Below are 20,960 nucleotides of genomic sequence, written 5' to 3'. Positions count from 1 at the left end.
TGCCTTACTCTGATAGGCTTCCTCTAGCCCCTGCGTTCATGCCGTGATGTCATTTGAAAGATCAGTGTTACTAGATGAAACGTGTTCCTGGAGCTGTTCACAGTTAATAACTACTTCAGCCTCTTGGCATCTTCCCAAAATAGCTACTTTGGTCAAATTGAATGGTGACTTGAACTCATTTAGTAATCTTACCGGAATACGTCCATCTTGTTTTGTCATAGCCAGGGTTTTTCCTACAAGTATGTTCAGTGCTGATTTGTTTGCTGCTTCGACAACCCACAACTTGTGTGTCCCGCAATCTCCATCAACCTTTGCCCAGATGACTGCCTCGAATTTTGGTGGTATTTGCTGACTCTCTCCCACCAGCACTCGTTTACTGCTGTAGCCTCTCTCGTAGCCGAAATTAAGCAACACATCCATGTTCTTATATCGCATCGTCTTGCTTTGCATATCGATCTTGATGCCTTGGTTGATTAAGAAATCCACTCCAATTATGATTTCATCAACAATATCTGCCACTATAAAATTGTGTAGTACCGTGACGTTCCCAATTGCCTGGGTGTCCTCTCCCGTGGCTGTACGTAATCTTGCTCCAAGCAATGGTCTTATCTTTTTGTTGACTAAATTCGCTCGAATGATGGAATGAGATGCACACGTATCTACAGTCAGTAAACGTTCCTTTCCATCCACATGTTCTCCAACAGTAAGATTGCTCGATCTTCTTCCAATCTGCGAGATAGAGATTATGGGGCATTCAATTGCGGGAGCCAGCTGTCGCCCCTTGCGGCTGACTCGATTTAGTTTAACGATTGAGTGGTCCTGCAGATTTGCTCATCTCCTTGTGCTCTGCGTTTACGACCACCCACATTGTTGGAACTGTTAGGGTTGGTGTTGCAATAACGCGCAATATGCCCTGGCTTTCCAAACCTAAAGCATTTGACTGCATCATCAATCTTTTGCTACGTACCCTTCAATGCTTCCAAAATTGCGTCTAACCTGTCTGGCCTTTCCATTTCCACGCGATGAGCTTTGTACGCTGGCTTACTCAAAAGTGAGGCTGTTTCCAGCTGCATCACGCTCGAACCCGCTTTGAAAAAATCCAATTTTTTTTTGTGATTTCTATAACTACAAACGATGCAATTGATTGTAGTGAAATTCATTTTTTTGTAGTTCTTATAGTTACTCCGAAAATATAATACATTGTGCGGAAACCAAGCAATTTAAGCAAATTTGGTTTTTTTCTTTTTGAAATACGTTTTAAATCGTTTGTAGTTTTTCATACGAAAAATAAATTTTTTTTTGGTCCACAGGTTTCGGAGATATCGCTAACGCATCTCAAAAAAACCAAGAACGCAGCAATTTGGAAGCACTAAAAGTACTTCTCCTATAACTACAAACGATGAAATTGATTGTAGTGAAATTCATTTTTTTGTAGTTTTTATAGTTACTCCGAAAATATAATACATTGTGCGGAAACCAAGCAATTTAAGGAAATTTGGGTTTTTTCTTTTTGAAATACGTTTTAAATCGTTTGTAGTTTTTCATACGAAAAAAAAATTTTTTTTTTGGTCGACAGGTTTCGGAGATATCGCTAACGCATCTCAAAAAAACCAAGAACGCAGCAATTTGGAAGCACTAAAAGTACTTTTCCTATAACTACAAACGATGAAATTGATTGTAGTAAAATTCATTTTTTTGTAGTTCTTATAGTTACTCCGAAAATATAATACATTGTGCGGAAACCAAGCAATTTAAGTAAATTTGGTTTTTTTGTTTTTGAAATACGTTTTAAATCGTTTGTAGTTTTTCATAGGAAAAAAAATTTTTTTTTTGGTCCATAGGTTTCGGAGATATCGCTAACGCATCTCAAAAAAACCAAGAACGCAGTAATTTGGAAGCACTAAAAGTACTTTTCCTATAACTACAAACGATGAAATTGATTGTAGTGAAATTAATTTTTTTGTAGTTCTTATAGTTACTCCGAAAATATAATACATTGTGCGGAAACCAAGCAATTTAAGTAAATTTGGTTTTTTTGTTTTTGAAATACGTTTTAAATCGTTTGTAGTTTTTCATACGAAAAAAAATTTTTTTTTTGGTCCATTTTTTCCTATGAAAAACTACAAATGATTTAAAACGTATTTCAGAAAGAAAAAAGCCAAATTTGCTTAAATTGCTTGGTTTCCGCACAATGTATTATATTTTCGGAGTAACTATAAAAACTACAAAAAAATGAATTTCACTACAATCAATTTCATCGTTTGTAGTTATAGGAAAAGTACTTTTAGTGCTTCCAAATTGCTGCGTTCTTGGTTTTTTTGAGATGCGTTAGCGATATCTCCGAAACCTGTGGACCAAAAAAAAAATTTTTTTTCGTATGAAAAACTACAAACGATTTAAAACGTATTTCAAAAACAAAAAAACCAAATTTACTTAAATTGCTTGGTTTCCGCACAATGTATTATATTTTCGGAGTAACTATAAGAACTACAAAAAAATTAATTTCACTACAATCAATTTCATCGTTTGTAGTTATAGGAAAAGTACTTTTAGTGCTTCCAAATTGCTGCGTTCTTGGTTTTTTTGAGATGCGTTAGCGATATCTCCGAAACCCATGGACCAAAAAAAAAATTTTTTTTCCTATGAAAAACTACAAACGATTTAAAACGTATTTCAAAAACAAAAAAACCAAATTTACTTAAATTGCTTGGTTTCCGCACAATGTATTATATTTTCGGAGTAACTATAAGAACTACAAAAAAATGAATTTTACTACAATCAATTTCATCGTTTGTAGTTATAGGAAAAGTACTTTTAGTGCTTCCAAATTGCTGCGTTCTTGGTTTTTTTGAGATGCGTTAGCGATATCTCCGAAACCTGTCGACCAAAAAAAAATTTTTTTTCGTATGAAAAACTACAAACGATTTAAAACGTATTTCAAAAAGAAAAAACCCAAATTTCCTTAAATTGCTTGGTTTCCGCACAATGTATTATATTTTCGGAGTAACTATAAAAACTACAAAAAAATGAATTTCACTACAATCAATTTCATCGTTTGTAGTTATAGGAAAAGTACTTTTAGTGCTTCCAAATTGCTGCGTTCTTGGTTTTTTTGAGATGCGTTAGCGATATCTCCGAAACCTGTGGACCAAAAAAAAATTTATTTTTCGTATGAAAAACTACAAACGATTTAAAACGTATTTCAAAAAGAAAAAAACCAAATTTGCTTAAATTGCTTGGTTTCCGCACAATGTATTATATTTTCGGAGTAACTATAAGAACTACAAAAAAATTAACTTCACTACAATCAATTGCATCGTTTGTAGTTATAGAAATCGCAAAAAAAATTTGGATTTTTTCAAAGCGGGTTCCAGCGTGATGCAGCTGCTGTTTCCTGAGTCAGTGCATGCGATACCGTTTCAACAAATGTTAGTTTTGGATTCGCATATGTAGCCCGCTTCGTTTCCACATCTCGTATGCCATTTATGAAACTCTGGATTTTTACCCTTTCAGTGTATTCCACGGGTGCGTCCGCATTTGCAAGATGAGCCAATATCTGAAGCAAACTCCTGCAATTTCTTTGGTAGCGGCATTGCAACTCAATTTGGAATATCTGTTTTCTATGCTCGCTTCCATAACGTCGTTCTATAGCAGCCATCAATGCTTCATAGTTGTTCCGCTCTCCTACGGGAATCGCCTGTAGGATTTCGGCTGCTGGCCCCTTCAATGCCACGAACAGTGCAGCAACTTTACCTTCCGCATTCCAGTTGTTCACTGCTGCGGTCTTCTCAAACTGTAGCTTGAAGACCTTGAAAGGAACAGAACCGTCAAAGGATGGTGTTTTTACCTTCGGATTGCTTGCTGAAACAGCTGGGTGAATTAATTGTAACTGCTCCATACCACCTTTCATATCATCTACTTCTGCCTGAAATTGCGCCATTTTTTCATCCTGCGCTTCCAGTTTTGATGACACCTGTTCCAAAATTTCTGCCGATATTCCAGATATATGTGCCTCTTGCGCTTCCAATTGAGATACCATATATGTCTTTTGGTCTTCCAGTTGAGATGACACTTGCGACGTCATTTCTGAAATACGTGCCTCCTGTGATTCCAGTTGGGATGCTATATATGTCTTCTGTTCTTCCAGTTGAGTTTCCATCTTGGATGTAATACGTGTCTCCTGTGATTCCAGTTGGGATGTTAAACATGTCTCTTGCGATTCCAGTTGGGATGACATGTTGATGGATATTTGGAATTAATTAACAAAATAACAGACATTCATTCCTGTTTACATCGGTCAAAAAGCATACACGCCGAACTGGAAATAGCTTAAACAAAAGCAAAACCAACAACAAATATTTAATCAACAAAATATGAACATTTTGGTGAAACACTCGGACACGTACAACGGAACAATTACGCCATTATCTGCCATTGCATCACAGTTTTGCTCGCCGCAGCTGGCCAAACTATTGAAAATATATTTACGAGGTATATAAAAAAAACATACGCGATATAGCCATAGCATCCAAGAAAATATTACAATCAATACGAAACGAATTTCGTATATCGTTACCCGAACGTTTACCTCATATAGAACCAATATCTAATGCAGACAGTCAGATTCGTCAAGAAGTTTCATTAATTTCAACTCAGTACAAAGATTTGTTACATCGTACGAACTCCTTTCAAGACCGTATATCCGGATTGAACGTGTATCAAAATGAATTTGTAGAATAATGTGCAGTTTTTCAAGCTGATCCAAATCACTACTTCTGTTGTTCTTAGATGTGTATAATTGTACCATTTATCATTAAATGCGATGTTAAGTAACAACAACAACAAAAATTAACAACGTAACTCATCAATATTGTATCTTCCAACTATATTGAGGACACGCAATCTCAACAAAGCCATTGCATAAACACAACTGTTATTTATGAGTTCCCTGATTGAGCAGCTAAAACATCAAAAGCCACTGCATTAACAGCAACAAACTGCATATTCACAACAAGTATTTTGGTGAACAGTTATATTTATATGTGTTTATGTATGTATACTAATATATAGGTATATTATTATTATTATTGTAAAAACTCTCTTTTTAGAATTACTGGTTTATTTTACTGTTCTGTTAGTTAACTCTCGATATGCAAATGTTACTCAAAATGAAATTTTGTCAGTTTCAGTAAAACTTCCACAATTTTGGACTAATTGTCCGGAAGCAAGGTTTATTCATGCCGAAACACAATTTAGTACTAAAAACATTACACAAGAAAACACTAAATACGAACACATCATTACAGCACTTCCGCAGGGAGTGATAATAACTATTTTGGATTTTATCCAAAATCCCCCCATTAATAACAAATTTACTGAACTTAAAAAAATGTTGATAGAAAGACACTCACAGTAGCATCACCACTTCACCTTGTACCTAAAAAAGAGTTGAATGATTGGCGTCCATGTGGTGATTTTAGAATATTGAATATTGTAACTGTTCCCGATCGTTATCCCTTACCTCACATTCAAGATTTTAATATGAACCTTCATAATAAAAATATATTTTCAAAATTAGATTTAGTTAGGGCATAGCACCAAATTCCTATGGCTGAAGAAGATATTTATAAAACTGCTATTACAACTCCTTTCGGTATGTTTGAATTCATGAGAATGCCTTTCGGACTTAGAAATTCTGCACAAACCTTTCAAAGATTCATAAATGAGGTAGTAGGTGACTTAGATTTTGTATATGCTTACATCGATGACTTACTTATTGCAAGTAAAGACGAAGAACAACATTTAAAAGATTTACGTATCCTTTTTCAACGCCTTACAGAGTACGGTTTAAACATTAAACCAAGTAAATGTAGTTTTGGTGTAACAAATATAGCTTTTTTAGGACATAACATTTCTGGAACAGGTATTCGACCTTCCGATGAAAAGGTATCAGCTATTCGCAATTTCGAACGTCCAAAATCAGTTAAGCAGGCACAGAAATTTATTGGTATGGTAAATTATTATCATAGATACATTCCAAAAGTAGCAGAATTTACAAACAAAATTTATGATCTAATTAACAAAGTAAACAAATCTTTGGTATGGGACGAAAATTCGAATGAAGCTTTTGAATGCATTAAAGATAAATTTGCATACGATATTGTTAAATCATTTTAACAAAAATGCTAAATTATCTTTAAGAGTAGATACATCTAACACAGCGATTGGGGGCGTTATACAACAAAATTACAATGGTAAAATTGAACCCATTGCATTCTTTTCTAAAAAACTTTCTCCAACTGAAATTAAATATAGTGCTTTTGATAGGGAGTTATTGGCGATTTACTTAAATATAAAACATTTTAGATATCTTTTGGAAGGACGACAATTTACAGTTTATACGGACCATAAACCTTTGACCACTGCTTTAAATTCAAAAACAGAACGAAGTCCTAGACAAACGAGACACTTGGAATTTATAGCACAATTTACTGATGACATACAATACATTAAAGGAGAATCCAATGTTGTAGCAGATACGCTATCTAGAGCTTTTGAGGTTAATGCAATATATATACAGAACTAAATTTTAAAATTTTACAAACTGAACAACAAAAAGATGGTAACTTAAATCAACTTGTATCTGATTCTCAATATCTAAATTTAAAACTAATTAGTATTCCCATTTTAAATTTTAATATTTGGTGTGAAATTTCAGGAGAAACTCCTAGGCCATTTGTACCGAGTAATTTGCGAAAGATAGTATTTGATATTTTACATGGAATAGCACATCCGGGCACAAGAGCTACACGACGGCTCATAGTAAAAAATATTATTGGCCTAGTATGAATAAGAATATTAATATTTGGTCAAAAGAGTGTCTTAATTGTCAAAAGTCTAAAGTTTATCGTCATACAATATCCCCTGTTGTCAAAATTCAAATTCCCAAGAATAGATTTGAACAGATCCATTTAGATATAGTTGGACCATTACCTATTTCAAAAGGACATCGCTATATTTAAACGATTATTGAAAGATTTACCCGTTGGCCTGAGGCATATGCATTAAAGGATATTTCAGCAACTACAATTGCAAATAAGTTTTTTAGAGAATATACTTCTCGGTTTGGAGTTCCGTTAAAGATAACTACTGATCAAGGTAGCCAATTTACATCGAAATTGTTTTCAAAGTTAACTAAATTACTTGGTAGTCACCAAATTACAACATCCGCATATCACCCTCAAGGAAATGGTATGGTTGAAAGGTTTCATAGACAATTAAACACTACTATAATAGCTAGAGAGGACACAAATAATTGGTATGACGAGTTACCTGTCATATTAATTGGTTTGCGATCTATTTACAAAGAGGATATTTCGGCTACACCAGCGGAAATGGTTTTCGGTCAAAATTTATGTTTGCCAGGGGAACTTGTTGTGCCATCAGCTAAAAATTTCTCATTAACTGAAATTTTAAGTAATTTGCGTGAACATTTTCGAAATGTTAGATCAAATTTAAGTCATCATAAAGATTCTGATACTGGAATTAACGTTCCAAAAGATCTTCAAACTTGTAAATTTGAATTTGTTCGAGTCACTAATAAACATTCATTACAACAACCATATGAAGGACCTTACAAAATTATGGGAAAAGGCCAAAAATGTTTTAAACTTGAAATAGATAAAAATATTGAAACTATTCCTATTGATAGATTAAAACCTGCAATAATTGAAACAACAGACACAAACAATACCAAGAATTTACATAAAAAGATAATGATAAATTTTCTTGAAGGGGGAGTAATGTAGGGTTCTTATTATTTTTATTTAACTTTGTATTTTAGTTACTTTGAACTGTGTAATTTTTAAATGTATTATCAATATTTTAAGTTTCAATATTGATTTTTCAATTTTCAAAAATTTTCATTATTGTGAAAAATAAAAAATAAAATAGACGCATACATTTAAGCGTATTAATAAAATATAGTTTAAAGTTTAAAACGTGGTTTCAATCTCCACAATGATTTTGGCTGCAATATCTGCTCAAACATCGACAGTGTCATCTCAACTGGCAGAACAGAAGACGTATATGACTTCTCATCTGGAGTCGCAGGAGACACGCATAACATCTCAACTGGAATCGCAAGAGACACGTTAAACATCTAAGATGGACTCACAGGAGACACGTATATCCGAAATGTCGTCACAAATAACATCCAGGATTGAAACACAGGAGGCACGTATATCCGAAATGTCGTCAGAAATAGCATCCAGGATTGAAGCACAGGAGGTACGTATATCCGAAGTGTCGGGACAAATTTCAGCACAGGTATCATCGCAGATCTCTGCACAACTAGAAGCCCGTATGGACGAAAGAATAATGCAGTTTGAGAACAAAATCGAGGCTGAGGTAGATGCTTTAAAAGGTCGTATACAGGAGCTGCAACTAAATCGCTCAGTTGTTTCAGCAAGCAATACGAAGGTAAAAGCTCCATCTTTTGACGGCTCTGTACCTTTCCAGGTATTTAAGCTCCAGTTTGATAAGACCGCAACAGTGAACAACTAGAATGCTGAAGATAAAGGTGCTGCACTGTTCATGAGATTGCGTCGGATGTTGAAAGGCTGGCACATTTAGCGAATGCGGACGCACCCGTGGAATACACTGAAAGGGTAAAGATTCAGAGCTTTATAAATGGTATACGTGACTTCGAAACAAAGCGAGCTACATACGCGAACCCAAAGCCAACATTCGCAGAGGCGGTATCACATGCTCTGATTCAGGAAAAAGCATCGCTTCTGTGTAGGCGAGCGTTCAAAGCACGTCGTGTGGAGGTGGAAAGGCCAGACTGGGTGAACACAATATTGGACGCGCTGAAAGGATCGCAAAAGCGGAGTGAAAGAGTTATCAAATGCGGAAAGCCCGGTCACATTGCACGTCACTGCGATCTTGATCCTAGTGGTTTCAACAGCATGGGTGGTCCTAATAACAAAGCTGGAGGGGATGAGCAAGAGCGAGTAAGATGTAGAGACCGAGAGCTATCTCCAGCTATTGAATGTCCTGTGATTTCTGTGTCGCAAATTGGAAGGAAATCAAGCAGTCTTACCGTCAGAGGGAATGTCGATGGCAAGGGGCGTGTACTGACTGTAGATACGGGCGCATCTCATTCCTTAATCCGATCTGACTTGGTCAACAGGAGAGTAAAACCGTTACCTGGAGCAAGCTTGCGTACGGTCACAGGCGAGTATAACCAAGACCAGGGAGAAGTGATATGTGAAGTCTTAATTGGGAAGGTGATGGTTCTACACAAACTCATTTTGGCGGAGATTGTTGATGAAGTCATATTGGGAGTAGACTTCTTAGTTGACCATGACATAAGGATCGACATGCGGAGAAAGAATATGCGTTATAAAAACAAGGATTTGCCACTTAACTTCAGTTTGGAGAAAGGGTTCAGCAGTAGTCGAGTGCTGGTGGAGAATACTCGACAAAGACCACGAAAGTCAAATGTAAAGGTTGATGGACCGAATGGGCCAAATAAGGCGAAATCAAAGGTACCTGCGAGGGAAACACTGGCATTGACAAAAACAAATGGATGCACAAAAACGAAGGAAAGAATTTCCTAGAAGGAATGCAGGGTAGTTTCAAGCCAGGGCGCACTACTGTCGTGAAACGTAGGAACGATACTGATTATGCAAAGTCAATCCGTCAAGATCAAGCTCTGCGAAGTAGTTCTTCATTGTCCAAACAACAGAGTGCGAGGGAACGATCCAGGATAATGAGTAGTACGATGAGAACAATAATTCGGAAGGTTTCTTGGAGGGAGATTTGGTACTGTTATACAACCCTCACCAGCAGAAAGGTGTTCCAGCCAAATTTCGGTGCAGTTGGGAAGGCCCGTACAAAGTTGTGAAGAAGATCAGTGATACCATCTACCGCATACAAACCATTGGGAAACCACGAAATAGAAGAGTGGTACATTTGGAGATGCTAGCGGCGTTTAGATCAGGAAATTTGTCTGACCGGGACGATTATACTTAGGTGGAGGGCAGTGTGACGAATATTAGCAACAGGGTACTGTCATCTCTAAGCCGATACTAAGCAGTGACTTGTATGCACATCAACAAATAAATCATTATGTCTACCTATATGTCCATACAAGCCGCGGAGAGAAAACGCACAAACACATGCATATATCTGAGATGCTCTCAAAAGTAGGCAATGGTTTGTGCAAGTATCGCTCACATATATACACGCGCATATGAGAAGCTATACACGTGCATCTGTAGTTATAATTTTATAGCAGATAACTAACTAGTAAATTCTAGAAATGGAAGCGCCTAGAAGTATGCGAACGAGAAATCACAGAGTATAAAAGGCAGCAACAGTATAGGCACGACAATCAGTTTGATGTAAGCCGCTATCTGGCGAGCAATAGAAGTGTTATTGTGAAGTATTTAATAAAGGCCATTTTGCATTATTGAATAGTGAAGTTATTTATTCAACATTTTAGTGATACGAACGTTAGCAGAAGGTTGCAAATAAGAGGAATTTCCGTAAATTCGTTACAATACTATAGTAGCTGCATTCTATTCTAAGCGAGCACGAAAAGAACGCCAAACTCGGTTAAAATTTCCCTGTATGTATTTAACACCACTGGTAACATTTCAGCTGTAAAAATCATCTGTTGTTTATTAATGACGTTTTTGTTTAAGCGTGAAAATTAAAACATTTTTGTAAATTATAAATATTTGTTGTGTTTTGAACACCTATCTTGGCGCTTTTTTACAATACAATATTTTTAAAAACTTACTGGCAATAAATAAGAGCAAAATACTGATAAAAAAAGCAAAACGATTGCTCCCGAAAACTATTTCCTAAATTACTAATTAATTAAAGAAATTAGAAAGGAATAAGGTGTAGTAATCTTTCAGATTGAATCTCTTCTCTTGGATGACCAGAGTGAATTGCGTGCCCGTAGGCAGAAAGAAGGTGGCAAAGAAATCTTGGATGTTGTTCTCGCAAGTTCCAGCTCCTCTCAGAACTCTGACACCGAAAACGAAGATCATGTAAAGTGTGAAAATTTCAAAGCGCCTCTTGATGCGATGAATCAGAAAGATTTTAAGATGCACATGAGACTGAAACGTGAAACTGTGGAATACCTATCCAATAAATTATTCATATACGTTTTTAAATACTAAATCACTTAAATTATTTTTCCTCTTAGTGAGATATTCGCAATCCAATTATGCCCCTGATCCATCTAGCGGTGGAAGGCCACCAGTCACGGCCAAAAAGTCTGTACATATGTATATTTGGTACGTGAGCAACACAGTGACCTTCAGACAACTAGGTAATTTGTTTGGGGTGGCTCAGTCGGCAGCGTAGTGCAGCGAGTTGCTACTTTTTTGGTGTCCAGAGCTCTGCGAAGTAGTTCTTCATTGGCCAAACAACAGAGTGCGAGGGAACGATCCAGGATAATGAGTAGTACGATGAGAACAATAATTCGGAAGGTTTCTTGGAGGGAGATTTGGTACTGTTATACAACCCTCACCGGCAGAAAGGTGTTCCAGCCAAATTTCGGTGCAGTTGGGAAGGCCCGTACAAAGTTGTGAAGATCAGTGATACCATCTACCACATACAAACCATTGGGAAACCACGAAATAAAAGAGTGGTACATTTGGAGATGCTAGCGGCATTTAGATCAGGAAATTTGTCTGTCATCTCTAAGCCGATACTAAGCAGTGACTTGTATGCACATCAACAAATAAATCATTATGTCTACCTATATGTCCATACAAGTTGCGGAGAGAAAACGCACAAACACATGCATATATCTGAGATCCTCCCAAAAGTAGGCAATGGTTTGTGCAAGTATCGCTCACATATATACACGCGCATATGAGAAGCTATACACGTGCATCTGTAGTTATAATTTTATAGCAGATAACTAACTAGTAAATTCTAGAAATGGAAGCGCCTAGAAGTATGCGAACGAGAAATCACAGAGTATAAAAGGCAGCAACAGTATAGGCACGACAATCAGTTTGATGTAAGCCGCTATCTGGCGAGCAATAGAAGTGTTATTGTGAAGTATTTAATAAAGGCCATTTTGCATTATTGAATAGTGGAGTTATTTATTCAACATTTTAGTGATTCGAACGTTAGCAGAAGGTTGCAAATAAGAGGAATTTCCGTAAAGTCGTTACAATACTATAGTAGCCGCGTTCTATTCTAAGCGAGTACGAAAAGAACGCCAAACTCGGTTAAAATATCCCTGTATGTATTTAACAACACTGGTAACATTTCAGCTGTCAAAATCATCTGTTGTTTATTATTGACGTTTTTGTTTAAGCGCGAAAATTAAAACATTTTTGTAAATTATCAATATTTGTTGTGTTTTTAACACCTATCTTGGCGCTTTTTTTATATTTTCGTTGTAAAACTCGTGATATTTGCAATACAATATTTTTGAAAACTTACTGGCAATAAATAAGAGCAAAATACTGATAAAAAAAGCAAAACGAGTGCTCCCGAAAACTATTTCCTAAATTACTAATTAATTAAAGAAATTAGAAAGAAATAAGGTGTAGTAATCTTTCAGATTGAATCTCTTCTCTTGGATGACCAGAGTGAATTGCGTGCCCGTTGGCAGAAAGGTGTCAACGAAATCTTGGATGTTGTTCTCGCAAGTTCCAGCTCCTCTCAGGACTCTGATACCGAAAACAAAGATCATGTTAAGCGCCTCTTAATGCGATGAATCAGAAAGATTTTAAGATGCACATTAGACTGAAACGAGAAACTGTGGAATACCTTATTACTAATATCCAATAAATTATTCATATACGTTTGTAAATACTAAATTACTTAAATTATTTTTCCTCTTAGTGAGATATTCGCAATCCAATTATGCCCCTGATCCATATAGCGGTGGAAGGCCACCAGTTACGGCCAAAAAGTCTGTATATATGTATATTTGGTACTTGAGCAACACAGTGACCTTCAGACAACTAGGTAATTTGTTTGGGGTGGCTAAGTCGGCAGCGTGGTCAGTAGTGCAGCGAGTTGCTACTTTTTTGGTGTCCATAGCCGATGAACACATAAAGTGGCCACAAGGGGCTTATTTGCATGAAAATTCAGAAAAATTTTGTGAAAGGAAACGTATTCCGGGTGTAATTGGGGCAATCGATTGTACACACATTGGCATTAAGGGACCAAAGAATTGTAAGGAAATGTACTTTAATAGGAAGAAACCATACAGCAGTGGTTCAAGCCGAAGTCGATTGTAACAAAAAATTTATTGATATTACCTGTGGTGAACCAGGATCGCTTCACGATTATAGGGTACTAAGACGATGCAAACTCTTTGAAGACGCAGAAAGTCATTATGCGGAAATGTTTCCAAATTCGCATTTCATCATAGGAGATTCCACGTATCCTTCGAACAAGTGGAGAGTATCACCGTTCAAAAACTATGGAAATTTAAATGATGCGCAAAGAAAGTTCAACGAAATACATTCATCTACACGGATGGTAGTTGAAAACGCATTTAGTTTGTTGAAAGGCAGATTTCGGAGGCTTTTGATATTTACAGAGCAAGCTGACCTTAAGATGATAACTAACATAGTAGTCAGCGTATGCGTTTTGCATAATATTTGCATTTCTTTTCACGACTTGTATGACATGAACGAACAAAGTACATACACCCTATTCACTACTGAGGATGAAGGAGATGAATCCGGTATTGATGAAGCACTTGACAGGAGGCAAAACCTTTTCAACTATTTGATACAGCATCATACAATTTAATTTAGTGTTGCTGTCGCTAGATGTGAATTACTAGTGCCGCAAAAGACCCAAACAGGTTCGACCTATGTGTCGTTTAGCACTGGCCCCACTTCTGTTTTGTCCTTGAGGTGAGCCTTGTCATCAATTTACAACATCCTGCTCTTGCGGAAGAAGAAAGCGCACTACCAAGGGAGACACGAGACACCCTAGCCCAACTTCGTTCTGGATACTGTACCAAGTTCAACTCTTACTTGTCCAGAACTAGCATCGACATGCTTAATGAATGTCCTGCCGATGCTTAAACAACCAGGCAAAGAGGGATTTAATTATCTAGCGCATGTCTTCAACCTGTCCCTGTCCACCTTCGTCATACCCGAAAAATGGAAAATGGCCAGCGTGGTTCCGCTATTAAAGCCTGGGAAACCGGCTAACATAGGAGATTCTTATCGTCCGATATCTCTCCAATCACCGGTAGTCAAGACACTTGTAGCCATTCTGCTTCCCTATTTCACTGCAAATTTACGTCTTGCCAATCATCAGCAGGGCTTTCGAAAACTACATAGCACTACCACCGGGCTAAACGCCTTTAACACGCAAATAAATTGCGGATTAAATCAAAACACCCACCATAGGACAGTACTCGTTGCGCTAGACCTTTCAAAAGAACTTGATACGGTCAACCACGGCACGTTACTGCAAGACCTGGAAGGGTCCTCCCTTCCCCAAGTCTCAAAAGGTGGACCGCCAATTATCTGTCATCGGTGCAATTCAGGAACGTTACATCCAAACCAAGAAGAATTAAACAAGGGGTGCCACAGGGTGGTGTCATATCTCCACTTCTGCTAACAGCTCTCTCCCCGATCTTTCCAGTTTTTTCGCCTCGCGAAACCTAACATTGTCACAACATGGACGCGCCAAATGTCGACCATATTGAACATCCACGTCGATGCCCTACGCTACCGACTGTCTTACACCCAAAAATCTTGGGTGTGACGTTTTATGAAAATCTATATTTTGGAGAGCATGCAACCGCAATTGTACCTAAAATCCAGAGCTATAATAAAATCTTCAAATCTCAAAGAAATGCTCATTACTACTTACAAAGCAATTGGCCGGCCGATTGCATGCTACGTCCCCGAATTTCGTCGCCAAACCTAAGGGTTACTAAGTGGAATAAAATACAGGCCTGCCAAAATACTGCCCGCAGAACCGCTGCGGACTGTCTTCTATGTCCCTAGAACACCACCTACAAAATGAGGCGAGAATAATCCCCATTAGGGAGAGAAATGAAATGGTAACCAAACAGTTTCTGTTGAATACCCAGAAACCTGGGCATCCCAATAGACATCTGATTGACCGCCCAGGGGCTTAAGGGATAATCTCCGTAAGCATTATGAGGATATACGGCACCTGAGAACACAGTCGTATGAAGCAAAAAAACACAAGCAGGTCCTCAGTGAACTCCACAAACAGGCGTCGTACCTTTTTGCCAGGAATTGCCTGGTGAATCCAGTACTCAAAGAACAGTACCCAAAGCTTGCGGAAGAGGAACGCACACTCCCCAGGGAAACGCGAGTCAATCTAGCTCAATTTCGATCTGGATACTGTAACAGGTTAAACTCTTACCTTTCCAGAATCAACCCCGACATACAAAATGTATGCCCTGCTTGCAATGTATCCCCACATGACACCAACCATCTCTTTAATTGTAATGTGGAACCAACGCCTCTAACACCCCTCACATTATGGTCTACCACTGTTGAAACAGCAAGTTTCCTTGGACTCCCGTTAGAGGATATTGATGCCAATTTGTGATCGGTCGAACCACCTATTGGATGGGCGAAGCACTGCTACAACAACAACAACAATTTGTGATCGATGGCACCTATAGGATGGGGCGAAGCATTGCTACAACAACAACAATAACAAGGAATTAAGGTAACGGAATTCTGAAGATTTTGAGGTGCAGAAATCACCTCTAAAATGATTTTCCAAGAGGAACATTTCGCTATGTTTTCTTAGTTTAAAAATAAAATTTAATGAATTGATAACCGAGATTGTGCCACTTTTCAGATAAACATTAGTTAACTATTGAGATGGTCCGGCCAGATAGATAGATAATAGATAATTAATTGAGGATCGCACTGCAACCATTGGTCTATTGTGGCGTCAGCACCCCATCCAAGCCCACATATCTGATGAACACTAGCAGTTCACCTGGCTTGAGGGATTTAAGGTGAGAATGCTCTGGCCATGGTGAGCCCATAAACCTAGCTCTTCGTCTTGAGATTGCGTCACCCTCCAGGAGGATATGGTCCGCCGTCTCCGCTGATCGACTACTTCCCATTTAGCGCCCACCCCTAGTATTGTATGTACCGACATACATATACATACATATTGGCCCAACAATCATCGCGCAAGCACAAGGCAAGCCAGCGATGGTGAGCGCACAATGCTTGGGAATTTTTATTCGGGGCTCACCCCCCTATTACTCAGAGGAAGGGTAATGTAGTTAGTCCAATTAGTCAGTAAACTCTCACTAATCGACACACTTCGCCTTAGGTACAACATCATCATCATCACGATCCTTCGACATCCCATCCCGAAGTCTAGCCACCACCGTCGTCATAGCTATTTGGTGAGAACTACCGTCATTCAATATTCTCTCTTCGGGCGAGATCATCCCTACCGCCGTTATCACCCTTGGCGAGAGCCACCGTCATTCACCGTCGTCTTCACCATCTGAGCCACCGCTAGCTAGCACTATACATCTCTCTGTGGAGAGCCGTCGTCCTTGGATTATATCTTCTCAGCGACACTACCTAGGGAACATCTCTCTCTCTCTCTCTCCTGGATTCAAGGTTGTGGATATTTTAGCCTGAGAGTTGCGTGTGTGTGTGTTCGAAGTCAAAACACTAATTTACTGTGTATTTATTTAGGTGGGGGAACTGGGACCTCCTCCGACTCTGGATCGACTTGAGCATACCTCAGCCTTTGACCAAACCCACCTCATAGGACGATTAAAAATCCTTTACAGACAACCGCTTTGCTGCCTTCCCTATCCCGACTGATGCCCGCCAAGGGGAGCGTGCTTTCTGCAAGGTTATTGAATCCGCCTCGGCTCGTTTCATTCCCGCCGGTAAAATTCCCGAAATTCGGCCCACTTCCCGGCGGAGGCCGCAAGTTTAGCGAGAGAACGTGACCTTATAAGACAGCTCGATCCCGGCGACCCCCAAATATGGGATATAAACCAACGCATCAGATTGCTAGTGGATGAACACAAGCGGGCGAAATGGGAGGAGCACCTAAGCGATTGTAACCTCTCTGCCGGTGTGGGTATACTTTCGCCCAAAAAAGTGTCAGCTGACACGGCCTATCTTATGAGTGTGCAATGTAAACGAAAACTCACCGACGTGCAACGCCCGTACGTACGTAGCCCGGAACGTAGAAATCAAAACAATTTTGATTTTTTCCGTAAGAACGTGTCAGCTGATCGCTCTCTCACTAGACTTGCCTAGTCAACTTTTGTGCGCTAATTTTTGACCGTTTGCAGTTTCATGCAAAAACACCTAATTAAAGTTTTAAAAATTGTGAAAATAATTCGAAATAATTATGTAAAAGTGCAGATTATAAATATGTAATCTATTTATACTTATTTAATATTTATTCCGGCCTTTTACAATATCAAAAATTAAATTGGAAAAAGTTAATGTTTGCATAAGCATGCATGTAAAATGGTCAATGGCAACAGTGCTTATCTGTAAACAATACACACACAAATATGTTATGTACATGCACACAGCCGCACACATTGATTCCTACGGGCTTGAGAGTTTGGTCAAACGTGCTTCGTACGACAAACGTCCGTACGTACGGCACACGTCGGTGGGTAAAAGCCTTCTGCGATTTACAACCAGATTGACTGAATTTTTGTATGTGTGCGTGTCGGGTATTTGACGCTTGCCCCGCGACTATCAAATAAAAAGTCATCAATCAACACTTGCATTGAGAAACCGTAGCGTTCGGACGTGAAAATGCCGTCATCGGATGATGACTTTTTTTTACTTGCAACTACAGCAGTTTTATTAAATAATAACAAAATTAATAAACATTTTATTAAATAATAATAAAAGCTTTACATTCCATAAAGCTGCTAAACATTGATAATTTTCAATAAATTTTAATATGATTTGCTGTTCTTCCGCGCACTTGTTCACTTTGAATGTCGACACAAACTAAATACAACACTGCGTTTTGTCAATCACACCCCGCGACTATCAAATAAGCTAGCGTCAAATGAAAAAATCAAAAATTTTTGATTTTCATCAACGTGTAGCCGACAACAAATACGTGTGTCACGAAGCCACCCGACTGCACTAACACACACAAAATTCAGTCAATCTGGTTGTAAATCGCGGAAGGCTCTAACTGCCGCATAACTGCCGCAATAGTTTGCTTGAGGACAGTTCATATCATGATACAAAAAATGGAGGTAGTTCCATTTCGTGTGACATTAGCCACTTGACTTTTGCGGTGACCGTGACAATTTCATAAAAGTCTAGTTACCAGATTGAAAAATGTTATAATTTTTTGTGATTTTGATGGATTTGAAATCAACATATACTAGTCAAATATTTGAATTATTATTTTCGTTTTTCATGTTACCAAAAATTCCGTTTATAAAACAACAATGGCTCGAAGCATGCGAAGTAAGGGAAGAAACCTTTCCCAAATGTCCTTACGTTTGGTCCGAACATTTTGCTCCAACGGACATAAGTAATAGTGGGAATAAAATTGTTCTTTTAAAAAGTGCAGTACCGCGAAATGAACGGTACGGAAAACATTCCTTTGTGGTTTGAAATGTTAAGTAATAAATAATGTGTACATTCTTTTCCAGTCAAGACTGTGGCGAAGTTTTCGAACAGGAAGAATATTTAGATGAGTATATTGAATTTATGGAAGGGTTAGTCTTTGATCAGTTTCAATTATATACATACACATGTGCATTATTATTTCAAGACAAAACAAGACAACAACATGCGATGCAACAAATGGGATCTCATGGAAGGTTAAGGGGAAATATAATACCTCTATCAGCACACAAACAGGGTATGATAATATTTTTATATACTACGAGTACATTGCTTTGTCCTTTTTTAGAAATCTCGTGTTATTTTGACCCTAGATATGATGTCACAGTCATACGAGCCGTTTATTTTGAAAGTGGCATAATTCATTTCATGTCGGTTAAGTTCAGGGGTAATTGATTGTATCTCTGCTCGCTTCCTGTTTGTTAAAGTACAATAGCCAAAAGATGCAATTCTTATTATTAGTTTATAATAGTAGAACGATCTATATATGCGTTCTTTCAGAAATAACAATGCATTTAAGACCGTGAGTTGGAAATGATTTATACTACTTTCAAAATAAACGGCTCATATATGAACTTGCCTCTAAAAATATGAAATGTATATATATATACTTATTTATAGCTAGCTCCGCAGTAAATGCAAGTCCACTATGAATGTAGAGAAAAGTCTTGAAAACAATTCAAAATGTCCGCGCTACAACTTGGAGCAGATCTCATCAGCAATATGAATGTATTCTGCAGGTCCTCGCTGTTATCGACTTTTAAGAAAGAAAGAAACTCTTCCCTTATCATCTACATCAACTTTGCGCAGGTGGGCATCGAAGTTATGTGTAGAACCGGGGTTGCAACTTCAAATACTATCGCATATGAAGTTATGTGATATACCATCCGAAGAAAAGCTATGTTTCTTGTCATTTGACGAGATGAAAGTCCGGGAAGAATGGGCTTTTGATCGAAAAAATAACGTAATTTTGCCCCCATCGCGAAAGGTTCAGGTCGCTATGGTGCCGTCTTTACGTGGAAATTGGAAGCAGCCAATATTTTATAATTTTGATATGAACATGGCAGCAAGTACTCTTAATCTAATTATACATGAGCTGCACGTAATTGTTAAACGGGTTTTTTTAGGGAGAACCTCTTTTCGTCTTCGCCATTTAAGTTTACATCTAAAAGAAACTAAAATTTATTATGGAAATAGCAAAATGAGAAAAATCACAACTTGATGGTATCTTTGTCAAGTATTTAATTTATTGAATAAAAAGGTCATAAAGACGCACATACGAGTACATACATTTTTTTTTTTTCAAATTTAGGGTCAGGCTGCCATGAAAGTAAGTATACAAAACATATTTATGAGTCATTATCCATTTTTTTTTTCTAAGTAAAATTACATGTTTCACAGCATTTTCAATATATATATATATCCAGATAAATCGTGCTAAAGCCATATTATTATTGCCTCAGATGACCGTTGCGTTTTCATACTGAAGGAAATTTCCATCCCGAAAATCCACAATTTCGCCTTAAATAGTAACGGTATGGCAACGCTTCTAGCAAAACAACAAACATTATGAAACTTCAAAAGTCCCCAAATACGTCAAAATTTTTTGAGTGGAACTACCTTCTTTTTTGTATCATGGTTCATATGAAGTTGAATAGTGAATCGGACGCGCCACGGCAAGTAAAAATAACTTCTTTTTCGTATATGCCAAAGCATAAGTGCAAAGTAAAAATGTTTAACTAAATAAATACATTCCGAGTGCAACCTTTAGCGAGTGTGGATGTTTTAACTAAATTTTAAAGTGAAACTTATAAATTGTGAAGTACAGTTCCTCTTTGCACACTAAGTGATAAATTTTATTGTTTTTGTATTCGCAATTGTTTTATGTGTCGCAAATTGAGACAAAATAGATAAAATAAAGTCTTGAAAACGTATGTAGTGCGTTTATATGCACGAAAGTGCTTTAATATGTTTTGTAAATAAACTACGCGTTAGTGCTTCAAACAAAAAGGACAATTTTTAAACGCGGACAAGCATAATAAAAACTCTGGGTAAGTGAAGTGGCTAAATTGTTAAATTCTAGAAAAGATAAATAAATTTCAACCCTAGAGTGCAGCTCCAAAGCTCACTCCTGGGTAAATTTAAAGATAGAGTGTCCGTTGGGACACGAAAAAGAAACACCAAAATGGCATCTTCATCGTCTTTAAGTAAAGATGGTGAACGTGGGCCTACAAAAAAGCCTAAAATTTTAAACGATGAAAATGTCACGAGATTCTTTGAAATGTCGAATAACGGCATCGTCAG

At 37.7% G+C, this 20,960-nt stretch overlaps 1 protein-coding gene across 3 annotated transcripts in view; it reads left to right on the top strand.

Annotated features, from left to right (window-relative positions):
- Nucleotides 1–19,856, top strand: part of LOC137252172 (uncharacterized) — a 32,235-nt gene extending 12,379 nt beyond the window's left edge. The window contains exons 1-4 of one of the 3 annotated variants that reach the window (XM_067787516.1): nt 16,288–18,616; nt 18,683–18,748; nt 18,805–18,894; nt 19,278–19,856. In XM_067787516.1, coding sequence (XP_067643617.1) covers nt 18,387–18,616; nt 18,683–18,748; nt 18,805–18,894; nt 19,278–19,281 — 390 coding nt within the window. In that variant the 5' untranslated portion in view covers nt 16,288–18,386 and the 3' untranslated portion in view covers nt 19,282–19,856. Of the gene's footprint in view, nt 1–10,931; nt 11,140–16,287; nt 18,617–18,682; nt 18,895–19,277 lie in introns of those variants that run through there. The other 2 variants (XR_010953461.1, XR_010953462.1) reach the window with 2 other exon arrangements.
- Nucleotides 19,857–20,960: the final 1,104 nt, after the last annotated feature.

The sequence above is a fragment of the Eurosta solidaginis genome, chromosome 5 (genome assembly GCF_040869045.1).
Source record: "Eurosta solidaginis isolate ZX-2024a chromosome 5, ASM4086904v1, whole genome shotgun sequence".
In the NCBI taxonomy this organism is placed as follows: Eukaryota; Metazoa; Arthropoda; class Insecta; order Diptera; family Tephritidae; genus Eurosta; species Eurosta solidaginis.
This window is presented reverse-complemented; position numbering and strand designations above follow the sequence as displayed.